General features: G+C 47.5%; 1 protein-coding gene across 1 annotated transcript in view; it reads right to left on the bottom strand.

The window, feature by feature from the left end:
- Positions 1–25,221, bottom strand: part of PFDN1 (prefoldin subunit 1) — a 33,195-nt gene extending 7,974 nt beyond the window's left edge. The window contains exons 1-3 of the mRNA XM_032702625.1: positions 25,160–25,221; positions 23,777–23,943; positions 8,088–8,172 (exon numbers count right to left, since the gene is read on the bottom strand). Of these exons, the coding sequence (XP_032558516.1) occupies positions 8,088–8,172; positions 23,777–23,943; positions 25,160–25,192 (285 nt within the window). The 5' untranslated portion in view covers positions 25,193–25,221. The remainder of the gene's footprint in view (positions 1–8,087; positions 8,173–23,776; positions 23,944–25,159) is intronic.
- Between the last annotated feature and the right edge of the window lie 469 nt (positions 25,222–25,690).

Raw genomic sequence — 25,690 nt, 5'->3', positions numbered from 1 at the left:
CACCAAACCACCTCTTGCAAAATGTGGTAAGTTCCCTAACCCAGTGCCTCGGTTTCTGTGGTCCTGCAGAGCCAGTGTGGCTCACCAGGACACCTCCTGGCAATAGGACTTTTGCAAAAACCACACCACACCTTTCAGCCCTTGCAGTCCCTCCTGGCCAAATGAGGCCACTTCAGAAGAAAAACTACTTCCATAAATTTCAAAGACAAACCAGCAACAAAAAGATGGGGTCGGCTCCCAACCAGGCAGCATCTCCCCTCTAATTCGGACCTCCCTGAACTCAAAGCAGCCACGTGGTCACTACCGACACGTTCACCAGCAGAGCAGGGGGTGACCCGGGCATGGGGCCAGCAGGAAGCAGGAGGGCTGCCCCGCATACCTGGGAGCAAGGTGTGGCTTTGTAAAGCTGACTCAGGGCTGGGTCAGGGCTCCCTGACAGGCAGGAGCACGCTTTCCAAATAATCGTTTCCTGTTCTCCCCAGGCGAGATGGAGGAGGAGGAGATGGAAGCAGGATGGAGGTTTATCGGGCACAAACAATCCCCCTCCCCAGAGCTGCCTGGCACAAGGGCCGGCCAGGAGCCACTGCAGGGGCTGGTGACTAAGGCAAGGACAGCAGTGCTGGGTTTGTGACTAACTATTACTCATGCAAGGAGGAATTTGGAGAGGGACCCACATCCAGCTCGGCTCGTTGCTTTGGATACTTTTGCAGCCATAAGCACAAAGGAGAGCTTTGACAATGAATCAGACCCTGCTTTACAATGACAAAGACAGACTTATCGACCAACTTGGTGTTAAAATTTCAGTGTAATCATAAAAGCAGCTTAATGCTAATCAGAGGAAACAAGACATGTTTTCAGACCCAGATGACTAAATGTAGGCTCCTGGATGGACAAAACCATTTAAAGACAGCAGCAGAAGTGGGTTTTTTAATTAATCATAATGTATTTCACTTTCCTCTGAATTACAAAGGAATGTGAGTGTACTGGCAACAGTTGCTTGAAAAGCAAGTTGTTTGGGGTTTTTATAAATCAAGAGCAACCCTCCCCCAAAAAACCCCCTAAAATGAGTTCTGGGATACCTTTATTTCGACAGCATGTCTAAAACTAGCCTCTACAAGAAGTTAAAAGGAAGTAAACAACCCCCATGTTAATTATTCTCCTGCTTTTAAAATCTACAATTATCCACCTAAAAATAAAGTAGGAACAGCGAAAGCAAAGAGTCATCAAATTCCAGTTCTCCCTTCATGAAGCCTTTGCCCTCTCAGCTGGTTTGTGTGCTTACTTTGCAGTCTGCAGTGCAGGGAAGACTAACAAAGAATTACTAATTAAGCAACTGCTTGCAAAAATCTGTGAGTTTGAAAACTTGCTGTGGTGAATGGTTGGTCCAGATAGGAGATCCAGCCTTGCCAATGCATACCCACACATGTGATGATATAAATACACGTCATTCCACTCACATCAGCATTGCCCCACAACCATTCTTCACAAAAAGGTGGTGAGATACTCAGGTTTTTATAAGCCATCCCAGGTCTAAGGCCATAGATGACCCTTCTGGAGAGCTGGGAATCCCCTCTGAAATGCGAGGGTTTCTTTTCCCTGTGCCTCTTAAGATTCCAAAGTCGTGTTTTGTAACCAGTGGTTCGTGCACTATTTAACACATGACAAGCTTCTTACACAATTTTCAAAGCAGAACATACTGTTATTTGATCTTTATCAAACAAATGTAGCAGACGAGTAAGAGCCAGTACCTAAACAAACCAACCTCCTTCCCTGTGAGGACTGAGGAGCACTTGTTGCCTTTAAGAGCTGCAAGGTGCTCACTGCACACAACCGACTTCCATCTGTCTGGGATGAGGGATGACTCAATCAGACAACAGAGAAACAGCCCAAAACACCCACGAAGTTCAGAACACAATCCTTTTGCCACCCTCACTTTTGACAAACAACAGTCAGACTACAAGGCTCTGAACATAAAGAAGTGAAGTCAGAGATTCCTCACAGCTGTGAAGGCCTGTTCTTCATGATGCCATCAGCAGTCAGTTTAGTAGAGAGGAAGAATTAGAGCAGTATTAGCTATGCCCCAATTCCTCCAGTTTTTACCTTAAATTTGTATGGCCCCAGCCCAATGTCAGAGGGCCTCTCCACAAAGCAGGATTTTGTGCTTGTAGTGTTAACTCTGTGTCCATTACACTCTCAACCTCCTCACTGTTTTATCACTCTAAAGCCCATTTTTTCTCATTGTTCACAGTATTTTTCATTTCAAAAATCAGGAATGAGAGCACAGATTCTCCTCCCTGTAGGACAGCCAGACCTATAGGGAAAAAAAATGAGCTTTGGCTACTCCCTTCTTCAAAACAAGGCTCTCATGGAGGGCAGACCACTGGTTAACAGCTCTGCCCATGCAGGCTCTGCTTGCCCACAGGAGTGCCTGTGGATGCTCCACAGCTGACAGCAAGCTCAGGCAGGCAGCTGGACCACCCATGTCCTCAGAAAGCAAGTTAAGCCTCCAGCTTTGCAGCCTGAAATGCAGGAGTGAGGGCACAGACTTAGGCTTGGAGGACACAAGCAAACAGAGTCAAGATGAAACACATTTCCCAGGAACTTCAGCAGGTCCAAATGTCTGTGTCCAGAGGGACCTGCCCAGACACCCACAGGTGCCTCACACACCCAGAGCCACACAAGATGCAGGGTATTGCCTGGCCTGGTCCCCACTGAGGGCCTGGCAAGGGTCTGTCTGCAGCTCATTTTCACACCAACATCCATCAGTTGTGGAGCTCCCACAGCTTCCTTCTGAAAAGTCCATACAAGCCCAAATGTATGGTAAATTCATTTCTGTACTCCACTTGTATCCACATTAGGGGTCCTGCTTCCCCCTACAGCAAGCAGAGGGACTGACCCTGTCTATGAAACAAGGAGCAACTGCTGTGACAAGGTGTGTTTAAAATCCCATTCCCAGTACGTGCACATAGCCAGCAATGGAATGGGAGAACAGCACCTTCATCCACAGTAAAATCGGCTCCAAGCCAATGCACAGAGGGTTATTCTTGAGGCTTCTCCTCTCCAAAGCAAACAGAAGCATTCCTTATTTTCCCCCTGTTTAGTCAAAAAGCCCACCACACATTCCTGGGCACTGGCCTACCCTGAGCCAAGCAGGGGGTGAGAACCTCTGCACTGTAGACCCCTGGAAGAAACTGGGCTAACTCAGGAACGTCCTGACAATTGCAACCTTCTGACGGGCACTTTGTGGTCTGCAAAGAGCACCACAGATCTCAAGAGACTTGTTTTCACCTCGTTAAAGCCACCCACAGAATTGGCCTCCATGTTGAGGGTTTTTAGTAAAAAAATGAAGGAGAGCTGCCCCTGGGGCACGTGGAAGCCGAGCAGGTCCATCCCAGCCGTACCTGCCCCAGGCTCCAGCGCTTCTCCCCAGCCACACCTCGCCTGCCGAAATCTTTGTTCCCACAGGGCAAGAAAACACTGCTGTGGCAACCACCAGACTCCTCCAGGGCGGGGGCACCACCACTGCGCCTCGGGGCTGCAGCAAAGCCGTTTTAAAGCTCCCAGAAAAAGAAGATTAGAGAAATGGAAGCCGCAGCACGAGCAAGTCTGAGCTCAGGCAGTGCCGGGGAAGAAGTCTGTGCTCACCACCAGGCTTTGCACTTTGTAACTTCACCAGCTCCTCAAACACCACCTGAGGCTTTCAACGTGGAGCACAGCAGTGCTTGAGAGCACAGTGATCCTTCCCCCACCAGGAATGAGAGCACAGACACGTTCTGTGTGGGACAGGGAAACTGGACACGGCCTTTTAGGGTTCACGTGAAGGATTTCTGGATTAGAAATCAAGCCCTCAAGCTTTTTGATCAAGCTTTGTCTACTCCAGGCAGCCAGAAAAGAAACCAACCAGCCAAACTCTGCAGCAGTAAACTTTCAGCCTCCCACAGACATGTGAAGGAACTGCCTGGGAAACAAGCACACAGCTATGTTGTGGTCAGAGTTTAAAACCAAAATCCAATTCAACCAGAAAGCTGCAGGTTGCTTTTGCCCTTTTCCCGAAGGAGCTAAATTCAGTGGCACACAGCAGACAGAGCTGCCCAGCAGAGCCTCCCCCTTATTTGTTATTTTTAGCAATTTAGTCTGACAACGCCTGACAACTAAACAAGCTGAATATAGCAGGAGAGAAGGGGACTATCAGATATTATCAGAGAAAGCACACAGTGATAATCGCTTTCTCCACCCCTAATGAAGAATCAATTTTCCATGTCTTTATAACATCATAGAGTTTGTTCTCTTTAAAATGCCACATTTAAAAACAGAATCCATGTAGCCCTACAATGGAAACGGATAACATTTCCTGAAACAAAGCATTGTTCCACCCCTCACATATCATGTTTCCTTAAAAACAAGGGAAGAAAAACATTACTTGGTTTTTCTCCTAATACTGCACAAACATTGCTGAGCTAAAAAGAGTCTGTGCTCATCCCTTTAGAATGCTTTCAAAATAGATTTAACACATACCCCCTGTACCGTGAAACACAACAAGAATTTGATAGTATCAGGACTGGAAAAATCCAAGGGCTCCTGCTAAGCAGGACGTGTCCCATGCCCGTGTGTGAGGGAGCCTCTGGCACCAAATCTCTGGAGGTTTGGGTAAGCCCTGTTGGCACAGCCTGTCAGCAGGCACAGGTGTTGTGCCAGCAAGCCTGGGCAGTTTGTTTGGATTCCAAAGGATTATGGACAAGCTGTGAAGTTCAGAATGTTACGTGGGTACATATGAAGTTGACAGGCTGAGAAACCTGGGGAGAAGAGAAGGTTGGGTGGATACCTCACAGCACCTTCCAGGATCTGAAGGGGGCCTAACAGGGAAGCTGGACAGGGACTGGACTCTTCATCAGGAATTGTAGCGATATGACAAGAAGTAATGGGTACAAATTGAAAGAGGGAAAATTTAGGTTAAATATACAGAAGAAATTCTTTATTGTGAGGGTGGGGAGGCCCTGGCACAGGTTGCCCAGAGAAGCTGTGGCTGCCCCATTTCTGGAAGTGTCCAAGGCCAGGTTGGACGGGGCTTGGAGTAACCTGGGCTAGTGGAAGGTGTCCCTGCCTGTGGCAGGGGGTGGAATGAGATGAGCTCTAAGGTCTCCTCCAACTCAAACCACTCCATAATTCTATATATACTTACATATTCATTTCCCACACAGCTTTCAGAAGAAGGGTAAAGTTACCTTGGGTTTGCTGCAGAATAACTGACAGCTCTGCACTGTCCCCTCGTCCACATCCAGACCCTTTGGAGCTCCCAGAACACAGGTATAACCAACGTGTATTCCAGCCAACACTTATTTTCCCAGCCTTGTACAAGGACAGGTCTGGTTGTCCTCGCTGCTTCGCAAGGAGGCCCAAACCAGCAGTGTCCCATCAATTTTGTGATGCTGCCTTCAAGAAAGCAATGCACCACTGCAACAGCAGAGACTGGAGAGGGGGAAACTGCCAGAGGGAGAAAAGGAGCTTCCGATCCAGGCACAAAAGCCTTCAGAGTTTTCAAAGTTCACTGACAGCTGTGAATGTCAGGAAACCCAGCTCACACCTTTGGAGCAAGTTAGAGCCACATTTCCAGGAACAGGAACAGGCAGCACTCAGGAGCTCTCCTTGCCACGCAGCTGGATGGATTTTCACTAGAGCTCAGCAGTGTTGTGCTCCTCTGCAAACAGCACTGAGGTGGCAGGGAGAGCATTTCTCAGAATCAGGCATGTATCAAAAAATACATATTTCACAATCCCTTGGCAATAGTGTCATCACACCAAGGCACAATTGCCTCAAGCTCAGGCTACATGAGTAACCAGATCAGCCACACCGTCCTGGCCCTGGGGGATTACTCTGACCAGCCTGATTCAGCTATGCAAAATGAGAAATGTGAGTAAGTAATAAGGTAGTTAACAATGTAAAATATAAACCTAAGCTTTAAAACCCTTCCAGCTTTAATAATGGATGGAGGGAAGCTTTAACCTTTCTTGGTTTGGTATTTATTTTACAATGATGTGGTGGAAGCACAAGGTCACAAAGTTTCACATTCTTTCCTGCTTCGGTCACAACTTGTTTTCAGGACAAGCAAAATCCCCTGCTCCTGTGATAAGTACTCTCTGAGCTGGATTCAGGTATTTCCCCCGAAATGTCAGCTGTCTAAGTGCTTGTCCTCCTCCATGGGGAATCCCTTTTCACAGAACTGCCAGAGCCAGCTGGAAGCAGATTAGTTAAAAGACGGACTTGAATGTTCACTTAAAACAAACTGTCAAACATTTTGGCAAACTGAGCCCCACTATCCATGATTAAAAAGAAAAACCAATCCACATGGCAACAGCCTTTGCACTCCAACCACCTTTTGAGACAGTCACTATTGCTGGGAACTTCAATTCAATGGCCACAACCAGAGAGACAGCAACAGGGAGCTACAAAGCAGAAAAACAACATTTGCGAAGCAGACGGGTCTGAGGCTTTGTGAGAGAATGGCCAAGGTTGTAATTTGGGGGGAATTCCATCCATTCTGCCAAACTCAGCAATCAGAAAGTTCAGGAGGTAAGATCATTCCCCACCAGGAACAGGAAGAAACCCAGATGCTGAAGGGCTGAAGGGCACTGTAGCCAAAAAGCTGACCACAGCCCCTGGAGCTGGCAGGGACCCGAGGGGCAGTTTGCAAACAGAGGCTGCCCGGCCACACTCCACCTGCTTCCAAACCCAGAGGTGCTGCCATGAAGTCCTCCAACCCCAGTCGCAGGGTTGTCTTTGCACAGAGCCATTGGTATCAGGGATGGCTCCACAGGAGCCAGGATACCATTGCTTTTATCACGTAACTATAAAAATAACTGTACCTTGCCTCCACACCACCTTAAATATACGACCTGTCCACGGAGCACTCGTTTGCCCTGAGGTCTCATAAGCAGAAACACAAACCCCATTCGTGTCTGGCACAGAAAACACTCCAGGCAACACAACCCATGGGGATGGGCTTACTCTACAGCTCCCCAGGCAGGCTGAGTTTTAAGAAGGAATTAAAAAAAATACAAACTCAACTTCTACTTCAGTGTAAGTAGGGGACAACAGAGACAGAACTGCACAGGTCTGAGCGGGTTTGAGCACTGACTTCCTATTCCTGCTTGTCCCTGCTTAGCTGGTCTCCACACTCACTTTCTCCAAAACACTAAAGGGATAAGCAGCTTAACACAACTCAGCCTTTGCTTTCCCTGTCATTCCCCAAAGACCGATGAACAGGGGTTTGTATTAATGATACTTTAGGAGCATTAAGAAAAAAAAAAACACACTAACAGCCTTGGGAAAGTACATTTTGAACATCTTCTCTGAGGAACATGCAGCCATGAGAAGATAGTGAAGATTCACTAGATAGCTCGTTTGAACACTGGAACTTGCGCAGACACTACTTTTCATTTCCTAGATATCCTTCTCTGCCTTGAATACTCCAACCAGATAAACACGAGAACACAGAAGTGCTCTGACCACATTGTCAAAACAAAGTCCCATCTCCCATCTCCTCACAGATCCACTCATCAAGCAGATGCAGAGCAGAAGGACAAGACCGGCCTATATGGTACTTCCTCCTCATACTTTCCCACCCTCCAGACATTTTTAGCTCAGGGACTTCCTGAGCAGGATGCCATTTCTACATATTTGGTAAATCTCAATGGATTTCTCTACCATGAATTTGTGCAATTGTCCTGAGCCAGTGTAACCTTTAATACCCACAGCACTGGCCAAGTTTCACGTCAGTTATCTGCAGCAAATGACCACACCAACATCCTTTTGCTTGTTTTAAACCCTGCTCCTACTAATCTCATTTGAATTCCTCACCCCTAGTTTTCATATCAGGACACAGAGTGAATGATCAATCCCTACAGGTGTGTAGATCTAGGAAAGGAACCAAGTGCCCTGAGTTACTTGTAGGTTACTTGTAACAGGCTCTCTGTTTCCCCTAGTTACAATCCTTGAGAATGAAAGTTAACAGACAAAAATCAGATGTAGCAAACAGCATCTTGTTGACCTTCAGTGTCCTACTTTCAGCATTATTACCTGCCAAAACTTACCTCTAATTCCTTAATTTTCTCTTCAGCTATCCTCTGTTTTTCTAAGAGTTGATTATGAATCACTCCTTTGGGCTGGAGAATAAACCTACAAGTAAAAAAGAAGAGAGAGAGACAACGTTGGATGTTTTTTACAGCTGTGTGCACCCAGCTACACACCAAGTTAAACTACAGCCACCTCTCCTAAGTGTTCATCCTCATCCCTGTGTTTGGGACTGAGGCAGGAGAAATTCCTCTGCCAGCTCACAGAGGTTGGTCCCAAAGGCTCACCAACCTCATCCATGCTCTTGGAGGATGAACATGGATGCAAATATATCTTCCTTTGTCATTCAGTGTCCTTGAATGATCTGGAAGCAGTTCTGGCACACAGACAGCAAGGGGAGTCTGTCAGCATCTTCTCTTCAAAGGGATTTAAACCAGTTTTTGCATGCAGTCAAAGAAGACTCTTCCAACAGGTAAAAGCCATTTATTACCTATGTAGTGCTCGCAAGGTGAATAAACCTGCACAATAAAACCAAAGCTTTCCACAGGGAAAGGCTGAGGGAGGTGGGGTTGTATAACCTGGAGAAGAACAGGCTCTGGGGAGACCTTACTGCAGCTTTTCAACATATAAAAAGGGCTTATATGAAAGACAGAGAGAGACTTTTGACCAGGGCCTATCATGACAGGACAAGGAGCAACAGTTTTAAACACAACAGGCCAGGGTTAGGTTGGACATAGGGAAGACAGGTTTTACTGTGAGGGTGGTGAGGACCTGGCACAGGCTGTCCAGAGAAGTTGTGGCTGCCCCATCCCTGGAAGTGTTCAAGGCCAGGTTGGAGCAATATGGTCTAGTGGAAGGTGTCTCTGCCCATGGCAGGGGGATTGAACTGGATGGTCTGTGAAGATCCTTTCCAACCCACACCCTTCTGTGATGTGACAATAGAGAGACAGGTGCTTCCAGCAGAGAGCCATGGAGCTTTCACAGCTCCAGTTCTCAGACCTTGGCTTTAACCCACCCCCTCACTGACCTCCAAATTTCCACGCTTTCACCTGCCAAGGTGTTTGTCTGTGGGAGGAGAAGTGGCCATTTTTAACTGGAATTGTAGCCACTGGTTTCCACTTGTTCTGTTTTCAATTGCCAAAGGGATTTGAAAGATGCATCCACAACATCTCAGTCCCTGCAATCCTGCTCACCAGCAAGCAGAAAGCTGCCTGCCTCTCTCAGAGGAGCCTCTGAAGGAGCACCAGCATTCAAAGCAGCTCTCCAGCACATGGCACTGTCATCCCAAAAAGAGGCAAAGGACAACTAAGTTCAAACGAATTTGAGGAACCCTCCATGGTTGCTTTTCATCCTTCCAGACATAAAGAATGCACAAGCTGCAGATTCAACCCCTTCCCTACTTAGAAAGTCCCCCAGGGGATTTAGAAGGAGCCTCCACGGGTCATACCAATGAGGTCAAGGTCTCCTCCAGCACCAACTAGGGTCAACATCTTCCTGCCAGGTGACAGGAGCTCGTGCTTGAACGGTTAAAAAGAGCAGCTTTAGACAGGGCAGAATCAGAGCACATTCCCCGTCTGCTACAGAAAATTCTGAAATCAGTTTGCAGTGTCATCTCCCACACCACAAATTACATTATTAACGTGTTTGCTCGGGGCCTGGTAAACACAAACACGGATCTGCCACTTGGCTGGAACCCCAACGGACTCTGCATCAGCAACGCAACAGCCAAAAGGAAAACTCCCTGCCACACACATTCCTGACACGCATGGGAGCAAATCTGTGGTTAATTATAACAGGTTTCCAATTAAAACTCTCTTTGGGGCTGCTATTAACTGCATGTAGTGATCACCTCCTCCTCCTCCTCCCTCTTCTCTCCCCGTTCCACTTCACCTCCTCTTTTCCACAGGAATTTCCGCTGTATCTTTTATGTCGCAATTTTCTCAAATCTCTCCTTTTTTCTTCCCAGTCTCAGCTCATGTTTATTGCTGGCTTTATCATCTTTATTCTCTATCTGCTTCTGTTCTTACCAACACAGCTCACTCAGACTCTCTCAATCTCCCTTTTCCCGCTAGGTACACACAGTGGTAATGGTTTGGGGTCCTAGCACACACCAGGCCGCTGAAGTAAAACACAAGTTTTGCCCAGTCTTGTGAAAATCAAGTCCAAAACCACCCTTCCAGGAAAGAGGAATTATTTACATTGCTATTAGATGCAGAGCCAGATAAGAGTTTTTTTCAGGACCACCAGCAACCACATCATTCTGACGCTCTTACCTCGAGCCTACAACACCAGAATAAAAATCATCAGCCTTCACACACACAGCCCTGTAGATTTTGCGGTGAACACTCAAACTTTGCTTGGTAAATACTCAAGTTTTGCCTTGTTTCTGCAGCAGCTGCCATTGGTGAAAACCAAAGCTGCAAGATGCCCTCTGCACACAAAGCCATCAGTCCCTTCCCACGTCACCGCTTCCCCGAGCCTGCCTGTGTATGTGAACATTTCCTGAATTATTTCCTTTTTTGTGGGGGCAGCAAAGAAGAATGGAGTCCCTTCTCATTTGCTTCCCCAAATTGTACAGCAAGATTGATCATTTTGGTTTCCCTGACGTCCCTGGTCTAAAAAACAGCATTCACCACCAACACAGCTTGAGCAATTTTCCCCGTGCTGCAGCTGGGAAGGTCCCGGCGCTGGGCGATCCCGACTGGCTGGGAACAGCCACGGGCACCAAAACCTCCGACAAACAACTGGCTGACTTCACTTCTATTCTGCAAATGTCAACAGCAGTCATTGGGGAAAATATCCTCCCTCCCAGCCTCCTGCAATGCTCTGGCAGACGTGTGACAGCAAATTAAAATGGGATGGCTGAAGTTAGCGCTGACGGGACTTGTGCTGGGCACAAGTACAGCCACCCCCGTTCTGTCTGCTATAAAACAGAGGGCTGCAACCTGTGTCCATTCACACTCTTGCTCAGAAGTAGAGCAGATGTCCCTGCCTTGGCCAGCAGCATCCTGCAGGTCTTCACCAGTACTGCCTTCGAGCCACTCCTTTGCATTCCCTGCCACGAGACCACAGAGCCCTCAGCCTAAAGCACACAGATGCTGCCCTGGAAGCTGCCAAAGGCCAGTTCTTTGAAAGCTGAAGCTATAAATCCAAAATCCACGGTTAACTGTTTCAATCTGCCTTCACTTTCCAACATAAGAAGGACTCAAAAAACTCATCAGTTTTTCAGCATCTAGTTTGGGATGAACACATGATAGGCCAACACCTTGGCCTAAGTTTTCCCCTAAGGAAATAATGTGGTCTATGGTAGCACCTGGAAAAAGCAGAAGCTTGTTCTGCTCATTAAGTAAGAAGTGCTGCAGGGCACTTGTAATAAACCAGAGTTTAAATTTAATCTAAATTCCATTTTTCCAATTACCCTAAGTAATACATCAACTTGATGATTTTTTTTCTCCTCACCAACCTAGAGAAATAGGTCAGTGTCATTCTGCTGCCTGGTTTCAGTTAAATGGAGTTATTTTATTTACAGATTTTCAAGCTCATGGAAGAACCATGGGAAGTTCTGAGGACTCCACAGCTCTGCTGGAGTCCAGGGGAGGCTCCCTGAGTTCTTATGTTGAACTGGGATGGAGTTTAAGAACTTCCAGTCCACAGAATCAAAACCAAATCTTCTCCCAGATAAGTGAGTTCATCCATATCTGCCTTCTCTCAGTGAAGTGTCACAGCACACACTAACCTGTCAAACATGACACCTACACTATCAAACAGTGATTCAAAAACATGTTCAGCACCATGTTCAGTAATTACAAAGCTTAGAAACGCTCACCTCTTCACACAGGAAGTTTTATACTGTTGTTAAATTCACATCAGAAATATCTGGGTCAGAATGGACAAGTTGACCCCATCACAGCACCAAAAACCTGTCTGAGTTCAGGAAGTGTTCAGACAATGCTCTCAGGCACACGGTGTGATCCTTGGGGTGTCCTGTGCAGGGCCAGGAATTGGACTCAGTGATCCTAAGGGATACCTACCAACTCAGCATATTCTAGGATTCAGCTGGCCACCCATTTCAAAGGGAATGGCCAGTAAAAACAGAACAGGACTTGCCCCATTCCAGAGAACTGATAATTTTTCCAATGTCCACAGACAATGGTGAAAACAAAACAAAGAAAATTAGAAAAGGAAACTGCAGAGCAGTGGGGTCCCCGAGGACAGCAGTGTTCAGCCAAACCTGGGCTGCCAACAAGAACAGCTCCATGGAGCAGAGCCAAGAGGTTGCCAGTTGGCTGTACCTACATGCTCCAGTCTCCCAGTGACTGCTGGTTCTCAAGTGCAATACGAGGAACAAAAATAGAGCAGGAGGGAACTGAAAGAGAAACCTCACTCTAAATATTCCCACTTGTTTCTATTTTCCTCCCTCTGCGAGCTCCACATCAGGAATTTTGTTTCCCCAAGGCAGAGAAAGTGGTTTATATACGCTCTCTGAGGCTCTAGTTTCCTTCTGAAGGGACCTCTTACCCCTTCCCAACTGTAATTTTCTTTTATCATTTTAGTTTGATCGGTGTTTATAGTGCACTCCCCGATGCTCTGGCCCAAATGGCCTTTGGGCTCTCATCAGGTCAGCAGTGCTGCCCCACTCCATCATCTGCCTGCTCCTTTGTGTCACACATTCACACCCACAAAGTGATGTTACCCCAGTGTAAGTAATTCCATAACTCAGCCTGTTTGCACCAAAATGTACTGTTTATTTGACTTTGAGACATAATATTAGATACTCAAAGTTTTGCCTCTTAATGAATGAGGTTATGGAGATGTTTGTTCAGCACACGCCACTCTTCATTATGACATACAAGTCATTAAAGTTATTAAAGGTGGAGTCCCAGTGATGCTCATAGTTCACGTTTTCCATGAAGAATCCCTACTTTCTTACTTGCAACTGCAACAAACTTCAGCCTTTATGCCCTTATGCCTGGAGCTTTCAGCCTCTCCCTTGCTGGTTTAGGGAACATGGTTCCAGTGTCTCTCCTGCCTGCTTTGCCAGTGCAAGAGGCAGTTTGTGTTCAAGCATTAAAACCAGGAGGGAAGGAGTCCCACAACAGACCACGGGACTCTCTCCAGCCAATCTGCAAATAACTCTTCCCACTTGGCTCCACACAGATCCCTGCAAGAATCAAAACATGGTACCAGGGGAAGCCTAAGCTTTCCCTGTGCCAAGATGGATACACAGCCCTCTGCCTAACTCCAGAGAGAGACAATTTTACAGGCAGGACTGTCCAGTGCTATTTTGCCAGAATATTGATGAACAACAGACCTAAAAGTCCATTCACCTGGTTCCCAGCTCACATAAAGAGTCACTGCAACATCAGCTTTACAGTTCTCATTGCGTCTGGGAAACTCTCTACAAAAACCTAAGATACTGAAAACAAACAACTTTCTCCAAAGCCATAACATTATTTTAACATGTTTATTGTGTTTCTAAACAACCTAACGTTTTGTGGTATAACACAGTAGTTATTTACATGGAAAATGCTGCTCCTTGAAACCAAGCGCTTCCACCAGACTGTTCTGTGAGAAAAGTTGGGCTAAGCTCAGTCATGTCCTTATCTATTTAGAGGTGCTTTTTAATTCTGAACTTGCACTGCTGCTCAAGCCTTGAGCAGACTCAGTAGGGGATTACTGCATTTTAAGTACTGTTCAAAGCCAATGGAAGAAAGGCTTCCAAGGAGCTGATCCCAAGCAATCTAGCTTGATTGAACCAAAGCCATCATGCACAATTGCCAGAACCCAGTAGTCCCCTTCCACTCTCCCAGGGTCTAATGATGCTTCTGTAAATGATTCTCCATGCAGCTCATAACAGGCCCTGCTTTTACCCCAGCAAATTCCAATTTTAGTCACCCCAGATGAATTACCCAGTTCCAAACAAGACAAGGAAGCAATATTGAAAAAAAAAAAAAAGAAAGAAAGAAAAATCATCACTAATTATAGCTTGTGCTGCCACCCTTCATGTCTAAGGGTTTCACATTTTTTCAGGCTGATTTTGACTTTCCCATCAACAGATCATATGCCTTAACTAGAGCTGGTTCAGAACAGATGGAGTTGGGACAGATGAGTTGAAGCTTTCCCTCTGTTTGCATCTATTTTAGTGGTCAGTCGTCTCACTGGGTCGCCCTCGATATATCTGACCCCAACTATTCCCACATACCTCAGAGCAAAACAAATCCCAGCAGCTTATATCGGGAGGATTATACCCGAACACATTCCAAGGAGCAGCAGTTTACAGCTCACGTGTCCTTTCGCCGCTGCCCTCGGAGAGGTGGACGAGCACCGGGAGCTGTTTGGGCGGCGGGACCGGCGCGAGCCCAGCCGGACACACCGGAGCACGCGGAGACGCGGATTAGCCGCGCTGGACGCCGGCCAAGCCCCGGCTTATGTAGGCCCCAACAAGGGTAACTTTTACTCAGATGAACGTCTGTAAGCCATAAACCTATTTGCTTTAAGGAGCTAAAGGAATTGAACAAAGAGTGCCACCCTGTTTGCTTCCTCAAACCTCCGCTCCGACCGTCCCGGCGCGTCCGGCCCTGCTGAGGGGTTTGGGCTGCGCTTCAGGCCGTGTTTACATTGAGCTGTCACTTTTTTTTGGGGGAGGATCTGTCAATAGTTACAGCATATTACATTACCCCAAGCCAAGATAGCAACACAGCTTGCAAGCAGCAGTTTCTGCATTGCCAGACACTTAACTAGATGGTAGATTTATACCATTGTTCATGCTTGGTTCTTTAAAAAAAGAAAGCAGGAATATACCTCTAAGTGTGTATTAAATATAGAAGAGCCCAAAATAATAACACAGTACTGTGGTCTGCTTTTAACGAACATCATAAATTCTTTTAGAAGGCTCAATCAACATAAATGGAATTCAAAAAAAGAAAAAAAGGCAAGCAAATGCCTCCCTTCTATCATACAGGAATTCATAACATCTGAGTTTCAAACCAGTGGGAAAACAGCAAGCACGACAGCAGTTCATGGAATTGAAATCCCTATGAGTAGTTTCTCTTCACTGTAGTCCTGGTTTGGTGTTTTTATCTTCTAATTTTGCTTTAATATCATTTGTTAGTATGTAGAAATGATGAGCTGTAGCTTGTTTAAGCCAGGGGAACTCAGAGGACAACAACACACCAGCCAGCACATGCACCTCAAATAGATTTCTTGCAGTCTGGGTTGTGCCATGTTTGAAAGTTGCAAGCAGCAGAAAACAGAAACAATTTTTCCAATAATAGGAAGTCAAAATCCATTTCTAAAGTCTGCTCTATTTTTAAGAATTCCCCACAAATTCCTATGGAAGAATGTTTTAAAAAAAAATAAAAACTCCAACATTTCATGAACATGCACCAAGGAAAACATAAACAAGCAAATGTTGGTGTGATTACCCTGGTCAACCAATCCTAAAGAAATTTCTATTTTAATTTTTTTTTTCCTATTGGTAAATCTTCTGTGATCAGAAAGGTGAACTTTGAAGTATCAAATGAAGTGACATGGAGATACTGCTACACTCTGACAGGCAGACTTATGCCCTTCTCAGCAGCAGCCCTTCCCCAAGAACCTGTACAGGAAAACTAGCAAAATCTGGATACACCTCTTTTGAAAAGCAAATCCATCCATGGTTGCAATAAAAGAATTAAAAAAAAAAAATGCTTTCTGCCTTGCCGGGGAGGAAACCTTTGAAATGCAAAGGGAGGAGGAAGACCCAGCTTGTGGATAAATAGCACAGCCTTGGCTTCTGCACATCCCAAATCCTGCTACAACAAAGCATCAAAGCACTACAGCAAACATCACAGCAGTGGAGGCAAAGATAACCAAGCCAAAAGAATTCAAGCATAACACTAATAGACAGATATTTCTGGATTCTGGAGCTAAATTAGCCAGCACCAAAACAATCACACTGCTGTGTCCTAATCAGCAAGAACAAACTTCTTAGAATCAGCATCTGGGAACCAAAAAAAGGCTGGCTGTTATTTTGGAAAATCATTTCTTCTCAGAAAGCCCGAGTTATTTATTTTTCTCCTAAACTGGCTGAAACATTCTGTTAATTCAGCAAATAGTTTTGGAGAAAACAAAGTAAGAATTCGGGACAGAAGTCGTCTTGCATTTGGTTCAAGATTTGATGCAGCACTTTGGTTTTTGCATCTCTGTATTAAACTGGTGTTAAATGGAGATCTCATCCCACAGGATGGGTTTCCTTGTGTTTCATTCAGTGTTTTAATGCAGAGGTCATGAATGAACTCCTCTTTTTTTCAGGCTTCGAACAGGCAGCAAGGTCAGGATGCTCAGAACTAAACTTCTCTTCTGTTTTAAGGCTGTTCCACATAAATTTTATGTTATTCTGACATACAAACACCAGGTCCGAGATCCAAGAGCTGTGGGGCCTGAGTACCTTGTCACACCCTCCCTGCTGGCTGGATATCCACCGATTCCACACCTGGAAGGGCATCCTCAAAGCAAGACAGGGAATAAATGGGGACCCTCCCAGTACTTCTTTGGTCCAGTGATTTGGCCATTCTCCTCTGCTGCAGGAAAGCCACATCCTCTGTGCTAAACCAGAGAAACAGCCCTATATCCTGAAACAAATGCTCTAGCATTCAGTATTTCCCCAGGGACTCTCACCCTTTATTCCAGTATTTCCTTCAGGAAATGGGGAAAGAGACTCAAAATACAGTACTTTAAATTCACTAAATTTTAAAATAAATGGAAGTTTCTTGCTGTTTTAGAATACCAGAGAGGCATTTTAAGTGCTTGGAGAACTTCAGAAATCAGTCAGTCATGTTCCATAATGGTTTTGCACAGTCATTTGCCACAGCAAGTCACAAAAGCAGGAGCAGTTTAAGCTCCTCAAAAAACATTTAATACTTGTCTAGCATGTATTCAAACAGAACTCTGAGCCCCTGAACCAACAGATGAATTATATTTGCAAGGCAGCCCAGATTCCTTCTTTCTGGAGGCAGGGACAAAACCAAGGTGCCTTTTTACAGCCCTCACTCCCCACAACAGCCTGACCTGCAAGTGCAAGGCTTTGTGAAGGCCCTGGCATTTCCATGGCAGCACATTGCCTCTGGATCACAGCAGATCAAACTGCCTCTTCTAGCAACAAGGGCAGTTTGCAGGAGCAGCCCATCTCCCTCCTGACCCTTCCTTTCTCCAGCTACATTTCATCTCCTCTAAGTTTACTCAAGTATCTCCTTTCTCTGTGTTGTGTGTTGTCAGGTGGGGAAAAAGTTAGGGATAAAGAAAATAATGGAACAAACTTGTTTGAATGTCATAGTCCCAAGTCCCAAGAGAAAAATGTTCCTAAAGAGTTAAATGTCCCCAGGCAAGGGAGACAAGGATCGAGGAAAAGCTGTATCGCTAATCTTCTATCAGAACACCCACACAGTAGGTGGGAGACTACAACCAGCAGGCTTATTTCAAGAAGGGATAAGTAAAAGACCTATTTTTATTTTAAACTAGCTACTGGCTATTATTTTTATTTTAAGACCCTTGTTTCTGTTGCTTATGCATTTGACAAACACAGACTTATCAGGCGGTCCAAGTTCTCTCGTCTAAAGCTGATTTTTTAAAGAAATGCAGCTGTTTCCTAGAACAGGGTAGATAGACATCTTGCACACAAGCCATGGAAATCTTTTCTCCTCTGACGTTTTAGTATTGCATGGAGGAATTATGTAGAGCAGCAGGGCAGGAGAGCTGTAACTGGACCAAGATATCCAGGAGATTACAAAGGAACAGCCCAGGGCAGCAGGAATAAGATCAAGAACTATGCGGGGGAAGGGCAGTGGAGGGAATGTGTTTGAGAAATCAGATGTCAAGTTGGAAAAGGAGCCTGTGCCCACAAGAACAAGCTCCCTTTCTGAGCTGGAACCAAATCCATGAGTCCAGACTCCCAGTATCCCAGTGCTGTCAGCGGAAAGCACAGAGCCCACAGACCAGCTATGCTCCTCTCACAGGGGATGACAACCAGCTGCTGCCCCTCACTTCACTGACCAAATCACAGGCAGATGTACAGACAACTACTGCATCACCCCTGTGTGCATCAGTCTCATTTCTGGTTTCCATGAGAGCTCTCTAAAAAGATCGTGCAAACTTTTACAGACCCACTCACACCTGACAGTGTGAAGATCGGGCTGCAGAAGTGAGTAGCTCAAAATAAAGAAAAACCTGAAACAAAAAACAACTGGGTGATGGAAAACCTTTTGGCTTATGCCCATTTAACCTTTGATTTCTCAGCTCTCAACACCCCTGGCCTCATTCAATGTACAGCAGAAACAGCAGTCAAGCAGCTGGATGCAAATTTTGTTTTCTTCACAGGTCAGTGCCTGAGTAACTGCTACACACACCAGACTTACTGTGGAAAATAAATCTTCCTTTTTCAATAGCTATGTGGAGGAGCTTCAAGTCTATAAACCACTTACTGACCAGAGGCTGATAGCAACATGCTGGTCCCTGGAACTCCTGTCAGCACTGAATTCAAACACTTCTTGAACTCTGTCAGGCTTAGTGCTGTGCCCACTGCCCTGGGGAGTTTGTTCAGTGCCCAACCACCCTCCGAGTGAAAAACCTTTTCCTGATATCCAACCCAGACCTCCCCTGACACAGCTCCATCCGTTCCCTCAAGTCCTGTCACTGGTCACAAGAGTGAAGAGATCAGTACCTGCCCCTCATGAGGATGTTGAAGACCATAACAAGGTCTGACCTAGGCCTCCTCTTCTCCAGACTAAACAAACCAAGTGCCCTCAGCCACTCCTCATAAGGCTTCCCCTTCAAACCCTTCAGCAATCCTCGTGTCCCTCCTTTGGACACCCTCCAATAGTCTTTTTGATACTGTGGTGCCCAAAACTCCCACCAGAACCCAAGGTGAGGCCACAGAGCAGGACAATCCCCTCCCTTGCCCGGCCGGCCATGCTGGGCCTGACGCCCCCCAGGACAGGGTTGGCCCTCCTGGCTGCCAGGGCACTGCTGACTCAGGGCCAACTGGCCATTGACCAGGACCCTCAGGGCCCTTTCCCAGCACTGCTTTCCAGCCTCTCATTCCCAGTCTGTCCATCTGGGGTTGTCCCATCCCAGGGGCATAATCCAGCACTTCCCCTTGTTGAACTTCATATGGTTGGTGATTGCCCATCTCTCTAATTTATCAAGGTCTCTCTGCAGGGCCTCTCTGCCCTTGAGGGAGTCGACAGCTCCTCCCAGTTCAGTGTGGGCAAACTTACTTAGTATCCCTTCCAGTCCCACCTCCAAGTCATTTATGAAGATTTTGAAGAGCACGGGGCCTACAGTGGAGCCCTGTGGAACCCCACCAGTGACAGGTCACCAGCCTGATGTCACTGTCACCCTTTGTGCCCAACCCATGAGCCAGTTGCTCACCCACCACATGATGTGTTTATCCAGCTGTGGGCTGGACAGTTTGTCCAGAAGGATCCCATGAGAGACAGTATCAAAGGCTTTCCTGAAACCCAAAAAGATCACATCTACTGGCTTTCCTAGATCAGCTAGGCTGGGTTACCCTGTGGCAGAAGGAAATCAGGTTTGAGGAGTAGGACTTTCCCCTCCTGAAGTCGTGCTGGCTGTGCCTGCAGCACCTGTCAGCTCCTCAGCAGCCGGGCCCCAGGGCCACACCGAGCCTTCCCCATGGAGAGGGGCCATGGAGAAGCCACTCGGATTTCACAGACCAGCCTATAGTTAGTAACTGAACCACGAAGATTAAGCCTTGCATGTCCTTCAGCTCTTTAGGAGTCTTTTGACATGGGAACCACAGGACAGCTGAGCATGTTCTACGGGGATCTGCACTGGTAGAGTCAAACACACACCTCACACACACACAAACAGTGAAAATGCAGCTGCATCCAGGGATGTGCAGCAGTGACTGCTGTCTTTAGGGGTCCAGGAAAGAGCCTACAGTGACTGCTGATGTCTCATTTTCAAACAAAACCAGGAATCACAGTAAAAGCAACAATGCATTTAAGTCCCAGGAACGATCAAGGACATTTAATCCTCTCTCAGGTTTCACTTGCGTAGGGTTCAGCCTCCGAAAATCTGAACCATTCTTTAAAAAAAAAAAAAAAAAAATCAAAATCATATTATTACAGCTGTCCTGTAAAATAGTGTAATGGCACAAAGTCATTTTATAGGGATAGCAGCTGGGATAACACACTATACTTGCAGAAAACCTTAAACATAAAGCTGTGCTACAGCATTTGCTTGATTTTTACTTTCTTATATTTTCTCTTTGCAAGCGTTCTCCCATGTGCTGCCCAAGTAAACTGATGATAAAGCAATATCAAACCAAAACTGAGTGTCTATTTTGGCATGGCATGACAAACTGCAGTGCTCTCCTCACTGTGCCCTGCACAAGTGCCAGACATTTTTCTGCTGTAAATAAGGATCTTGTCCAGGTTATGGGGTAGAAGAATGTAAAGGGAAAGGTCTGAAATATTCAGACAGAATTCTGAAGCTTAAACTTTCAACATAGTTCTCAAAGCAACACGATGATATCAGCTCCCAAATAGCCTAAGCAGAAGTCCAGCACAGTGGTAGCTGTCTCAGGCTACGTAACAGGCCTTTCAAAAGAGTATGAAGTAACAGAAGTGCAATGTATTTGGCAAGATGCCAGCCCTCAGATGATATCCCAGCCTCAGGGATATGTACAGTACACAGCAATTCATCAGCTCATACTATGTGGCACTGACATTTCTTGTGTCAAACCAGAAATAGCTTCGGCAAGAGTAAATTGAGCCCCACATGTGGAGGCCAGGAAGGCTCTGGTTTGTCACACAAACTGCAATATTTGCCAAAAAAAAAAAGGAAGACCGAGTTGAGGAACAAAAAATGGACTTTCACATTCACCAGCAGTGCAGGGAATGCCTTTTGGGAAGGGAGGAGGCTCAAGATTGGGGTTCAGAGAACAAAAACCACACAACTGCTTTCCAAGTAATGCAGAAGGAAGTACCCAACTGGACAGACTTCCTCCCTGCATGCAGCACGTCACCACTGTTCCCTGAACCTTCAAATTCCACGAAAACCTCGAGTATCTTGTCCTACAGAACTGCACATCCCAGCCCTCTGCACAGAGCCCAAAACACCAAAGCTGGACAAAAAAACAGAGGGACCCTATCAGAAGCCACATTTTAAGTAGCAACTTAAACGGGTTGGAGAAATAAAAAAAGGAAAACAAAAAAAAAAACAATGGAGCACAGGAATAGAAGCAGAAAACTTATTTCAAAGAACTGAGCTATTCGAGCAGAAGAGCTCTGATAGTCAGAGTCAATGCTGACGCAAACCTCCACCCTTCCTGGGTAACTGGAACTCTTTAGAGCTCCAACATTTGCGTGCTGGACTACGCAAATGAAATTAAGACATCACAAATATCCCTTTGGTGGCCAAACTCCACATCCATGCAGGCCAATGAAGCCAACAAATTTAAACATCTGCTATTCCACTTCACAGAACACAGCTTCAAAGTCCAGAAGAACCATAGTGACCACCTCCTTTGGTCTCCAGTGGAACAAAAGATGCCAGACTGCCCTTGGATTTTAACTCCTGCTCAAGGGCTGCTTTACCCTGCTTTGCTAAAAGCCCAGATTTCAGCAATAAATTCTCTACTAGGGGTTGGAATGGGCTCCAGGAAGTGCCTCATGTTCTCTGCACTAGGAGGTGGCACAGATCACACCAATTGGCAAGGCAGCTTCAGCCCCACATCCAGGACAGGCAGAGCTCATAAAAATATCCTGTCAAGCTTAGGCAGGACAAAAAAAACATTAAAACAGAGTGACTGAGTAGTGTTCAGAAGAAGAGCAGTCTCTCAATCTATATTTGCACAGCCACTAGTACAGCAAAGCCCATGAAGAGTTCAGTTTTTAAGTACTATCATAATGCAAATATTTTCCCTGCTGGCGCCTCTGCCATCCCTGACGAGCCAGAGCTGCCAGGGCACCTGGCTGGTCATGGAAAAGAAAACAGGACTCCCAGAAGACTGTGGCTCCTGCAGCTCCTTCACACAGAAGAGTAAATGGCTTAGGACACAAAGAAGGTGTCTCTTACCCCTAAGGAGGAGGCAGAAGCAGAAAGCAGAAAAATGCACTTTAGCCACCACCCAAACACCCCCTGCTCCCCACATCTGATTCACAAGCAGGATTACTTTGCAACAAAACACTAATACACTCACACTTCTAAGGTACCTGGAGGGACTTCTCTGCATAGCAGTATTCTGTACTTTTGGATTTTAAAAAAGCGTTAGAAAAACGTGTTGACTCCGAAATTATCTTCTGCTCTTCACCTGTCTGCTCTTTGACAAACCAAACAGAAAAAAACCCTCTTGAGACATCTCATGACTACTCCAAACACGAGTGTTTACTACATCTACAGCCTGCCCGGGTCAATCAGTTGCCTCTTGCAAGGGACCAGAATGTGTCTCATTTTAAGGTGCCAGGCACCAGCATCCCCACCAAACCCAGCACTTAATGCACCTACTTGGAAAAGTTTATTTAGTGGGAACCAAGAAGGGGACTGTCACTCTGAACAGCTCCATTAGCCTGGGTACAACTCCACCTGAAAAGCCTCAGCAAAAGGCAAAGTACACACCATTCCTGGCTTCCCAGTCCTGCCACCTCCCTACAACTCAGTCAGGAGATTGCGTGGGCTGATGGGTCAGGGCACCTGCAGCCTGACCTGGCTCACTGCTTGGCCCTGTGATCATCCCCTTTGACATGGAGAAGGTGGGGTAAACAGGGTGGGGGAGAGGTCAATACAATCACCCCTTTTGGCAGCAGTCAGAGCAGATCCACCGTTTCGCAAACCACATCCCGAGATGAGCAGTCATCACTGTTACCCAACACACGAGAGACAAGAGAGAAAAATCACAGCAGTGGAAAAATCCTGTTTCTCAAATCAGAAACACAGAAATCTAGTGTGATACTTGCCAAGTAAGCACGTGGTTCAGATTTGAAACCACTTTGTACGGTCTTGTATCAGAGGCTGCTGAAGTCCCACCAAAGTGTGTTGGGAAAATTAATCAACACACCTCAAGTCTGGTTTAAGGTGTTTTTTTTGACAGCCACTCAACGTATGAGGCACATCTTTAGTGCACTGAGAGTAGCCACGGAAGGCTTATGCTCATTTCCAAAGGTTTGAAAATATCCAAGCAATGGCATTAGATCCATTCCTTGGCACGACACCGCAAAGGGCATTTCTGTAGAACATGAACCATGCACAGGGGATGCACATAGGAAATTACTGACTCTGGACAGATCTGTGAGAGCCTTCTCACAAATGCATCCTCAAACACCTCCAGGGATGGTGACTCCACCACTGCCCTGGGCAGCCCATTCCAGTGCCTAATCACCCTTTCTGTGAAGAAATTCTTCCTAATGTCCAACCTAAACCTCCTCTGGTGCAGCTTAAGACTACGTCCTCTTGTCCTGTCCCTTGTTCCCTGGGAGCAGAGCCCGACCCCCACCTGGTTCCACTCTCTTGTAGAGAGTGAGAAGGTCCCCCCTGAGCCTCCTTTTCTCCAGGCTGAGCCCCTCCAGCTCCCTCAGCCCCTCCTGGTGCTCCAGCCCCTTCCCCAGTCCCACTGCCTTTCTCTAGACTTGCTCCAATGTCCTTCTTGAATTTGGGATCCCCTCTGCCCATACACAGAGCCGGGGTCACCCCCTCTCCAGCGGGTACTCACATCCTTCCCACGCCCTCGTACATGCGGGTCTCGTCCACCAGCATCATCACCTCGGTGTCGGTGAGGTGGGCGTGTTTCTTGGTCTTGCTGAGCTGCTCGATCTGCAGGTCGGCCAGTTTCACCTTCTGCTGCGTGTCCATCACCTTGGCCTGCAGCTCCGTGAAGGCCTGGTCAGGGGAGGGAGGTGGAGTGAGGGGTGTCCAGGCGGGCAGCGGGGGCACAACCGGACCAGGGATGTGGGGAAGGAGGGGATCAGCCGAGGGGACACGTTGGGGAGGACACAGGGGTAGGGGGACTGTGGACACGGGAGACACACATAGGTGGGGAGACACAGTGGGACACACACATGGGTGAGGGGACACACAAGGAGGAGGACACCTGAAACACATACGGGTGGGGGGATACAGTGGGACACACAAGAGTGAGAGGACACATGATACACACATGGGTGAGGGGACATATAAGGGGGAGGACACATGAAACACACATGGGTAGGGGGACACAGTGGGACACACAGGGGTGAGGGAACACACAAGGGGGACGACATGGGAGACACACAAGGGTGGGGGAACACAGAAGACACACATGGTTGGGGGGACACAGCGGGACACACACGAGTGAGGGGACACATGATACACACATGGGTGGGGGGACACAGTGGGACACAGTGGGACACACAGGGGTGGGACACAAACGGGTGAGGGAATACCCAAGGGGGACAACATGGGAGACACATACGAGTGAGGGGACACATGATACACACGTGGGTGGGGAGATACACGAGACGCACGTGGGTGAGGGAACACACGGTGAAGGGACACGGGTGGGGACACACACAAGGAGGAGGACACGGGTGGGGACATACGGGTAGGAGAACATGGTGGGACACATACACACCGGTGGACACACACATGGCTAGGGGGACACAGAGCGACACACGGACAGGGGGACACGGGTGGGGGGGAAACATGGATAGGGGACGACACACGGGTCGGGGGGGGACATGGGGAACACGGGGGACACACACACAAGTGGGGGGTGACACGCGGGGAGTGGACACTCGGTGAGGACACACACAGTGGGGACACACAGAGGGACATACAGGGGGTGGAAGGAACCGGGGGAGGGGGGAACACAGGCGGTGGGGACGCACACACACGGAGCACACGCGGGCGGGGATACACGGACGGGGGGACACGGGGGACGCACACGCATACGGGGGGACACGGGCGGGAGCACACATAGGCAGGGGGACACATGGTGGGGGGCACGGGAGGGACACACACACGGGCGGGGGGACACGGGCGGGAGCACACACAGGCAGGGGGACACACGGTGGGGGGCACGGGAGGGACGCACACAGGGGTGAGGGGTGTCTCTTACCTTCTTCAGCTCCAGGTCCACGGGCGCCGCCATCTTGTCCCCGCACGGCGCATGCGCGGGCCGAGGGGGCGGTCCCGGCGGCTCCTGAGGGACGGGCCGGGGCTTCCCCGGAGGGGCAGAACCGTCCCCTGCCTTGGAATGGTCCTTAAAGACCATGTAGCCCCATCCCCTCACCGTGGGCAGGGATACCTTCCACTGGACCAGGTTGCTCCGAGCCCCGTCCAACCTGGCCTTGGACACTTCCAGGGATCCAGGGGCAGCCACAGATTCTCTGGGCAACCTGTGCCAGGGCCTCCCCACCCTCACAGGGAAGAATTTATTCTGTGTATCTAACCCAAATCTCCCCTTTTTCAGTTTGTACCCATTAATTCTTGTAATGTACTTCCTGTAACTGTCACTACAGTTGCTGACGAAGAGTCCCTTCACACACTTCCCTGTAGACCTCTTCAGATCCTGGAAGGTGCTGTGAGGTGTCCACTCAGCCTTCTCTTCTCCAAGCCAAACAGCCCCAGTTTTCGCAGCCTGTCTTCA

Source organism: Chiroxiphia lanceolata, chromosome 15 (assembly GCF_009829145.1).
Source record: "Chiroxiphia lanceolata isolate bChiLan1 chromosome 15, bChiLan1.pri, whole genome shotgun sequence".
Taxonomy (NCBI): Eukaryota; Metazoa; Chordata; class Aves; order Passeriformes; family Pipridae; genus Chiroxiphia; species Chiroxiphia lanceolata.
The sequence above is the reverse complement of the archived record's forward strand: the minus strand, read 5'-3'. Positions and strand labels throughout refer to the sequence as shown.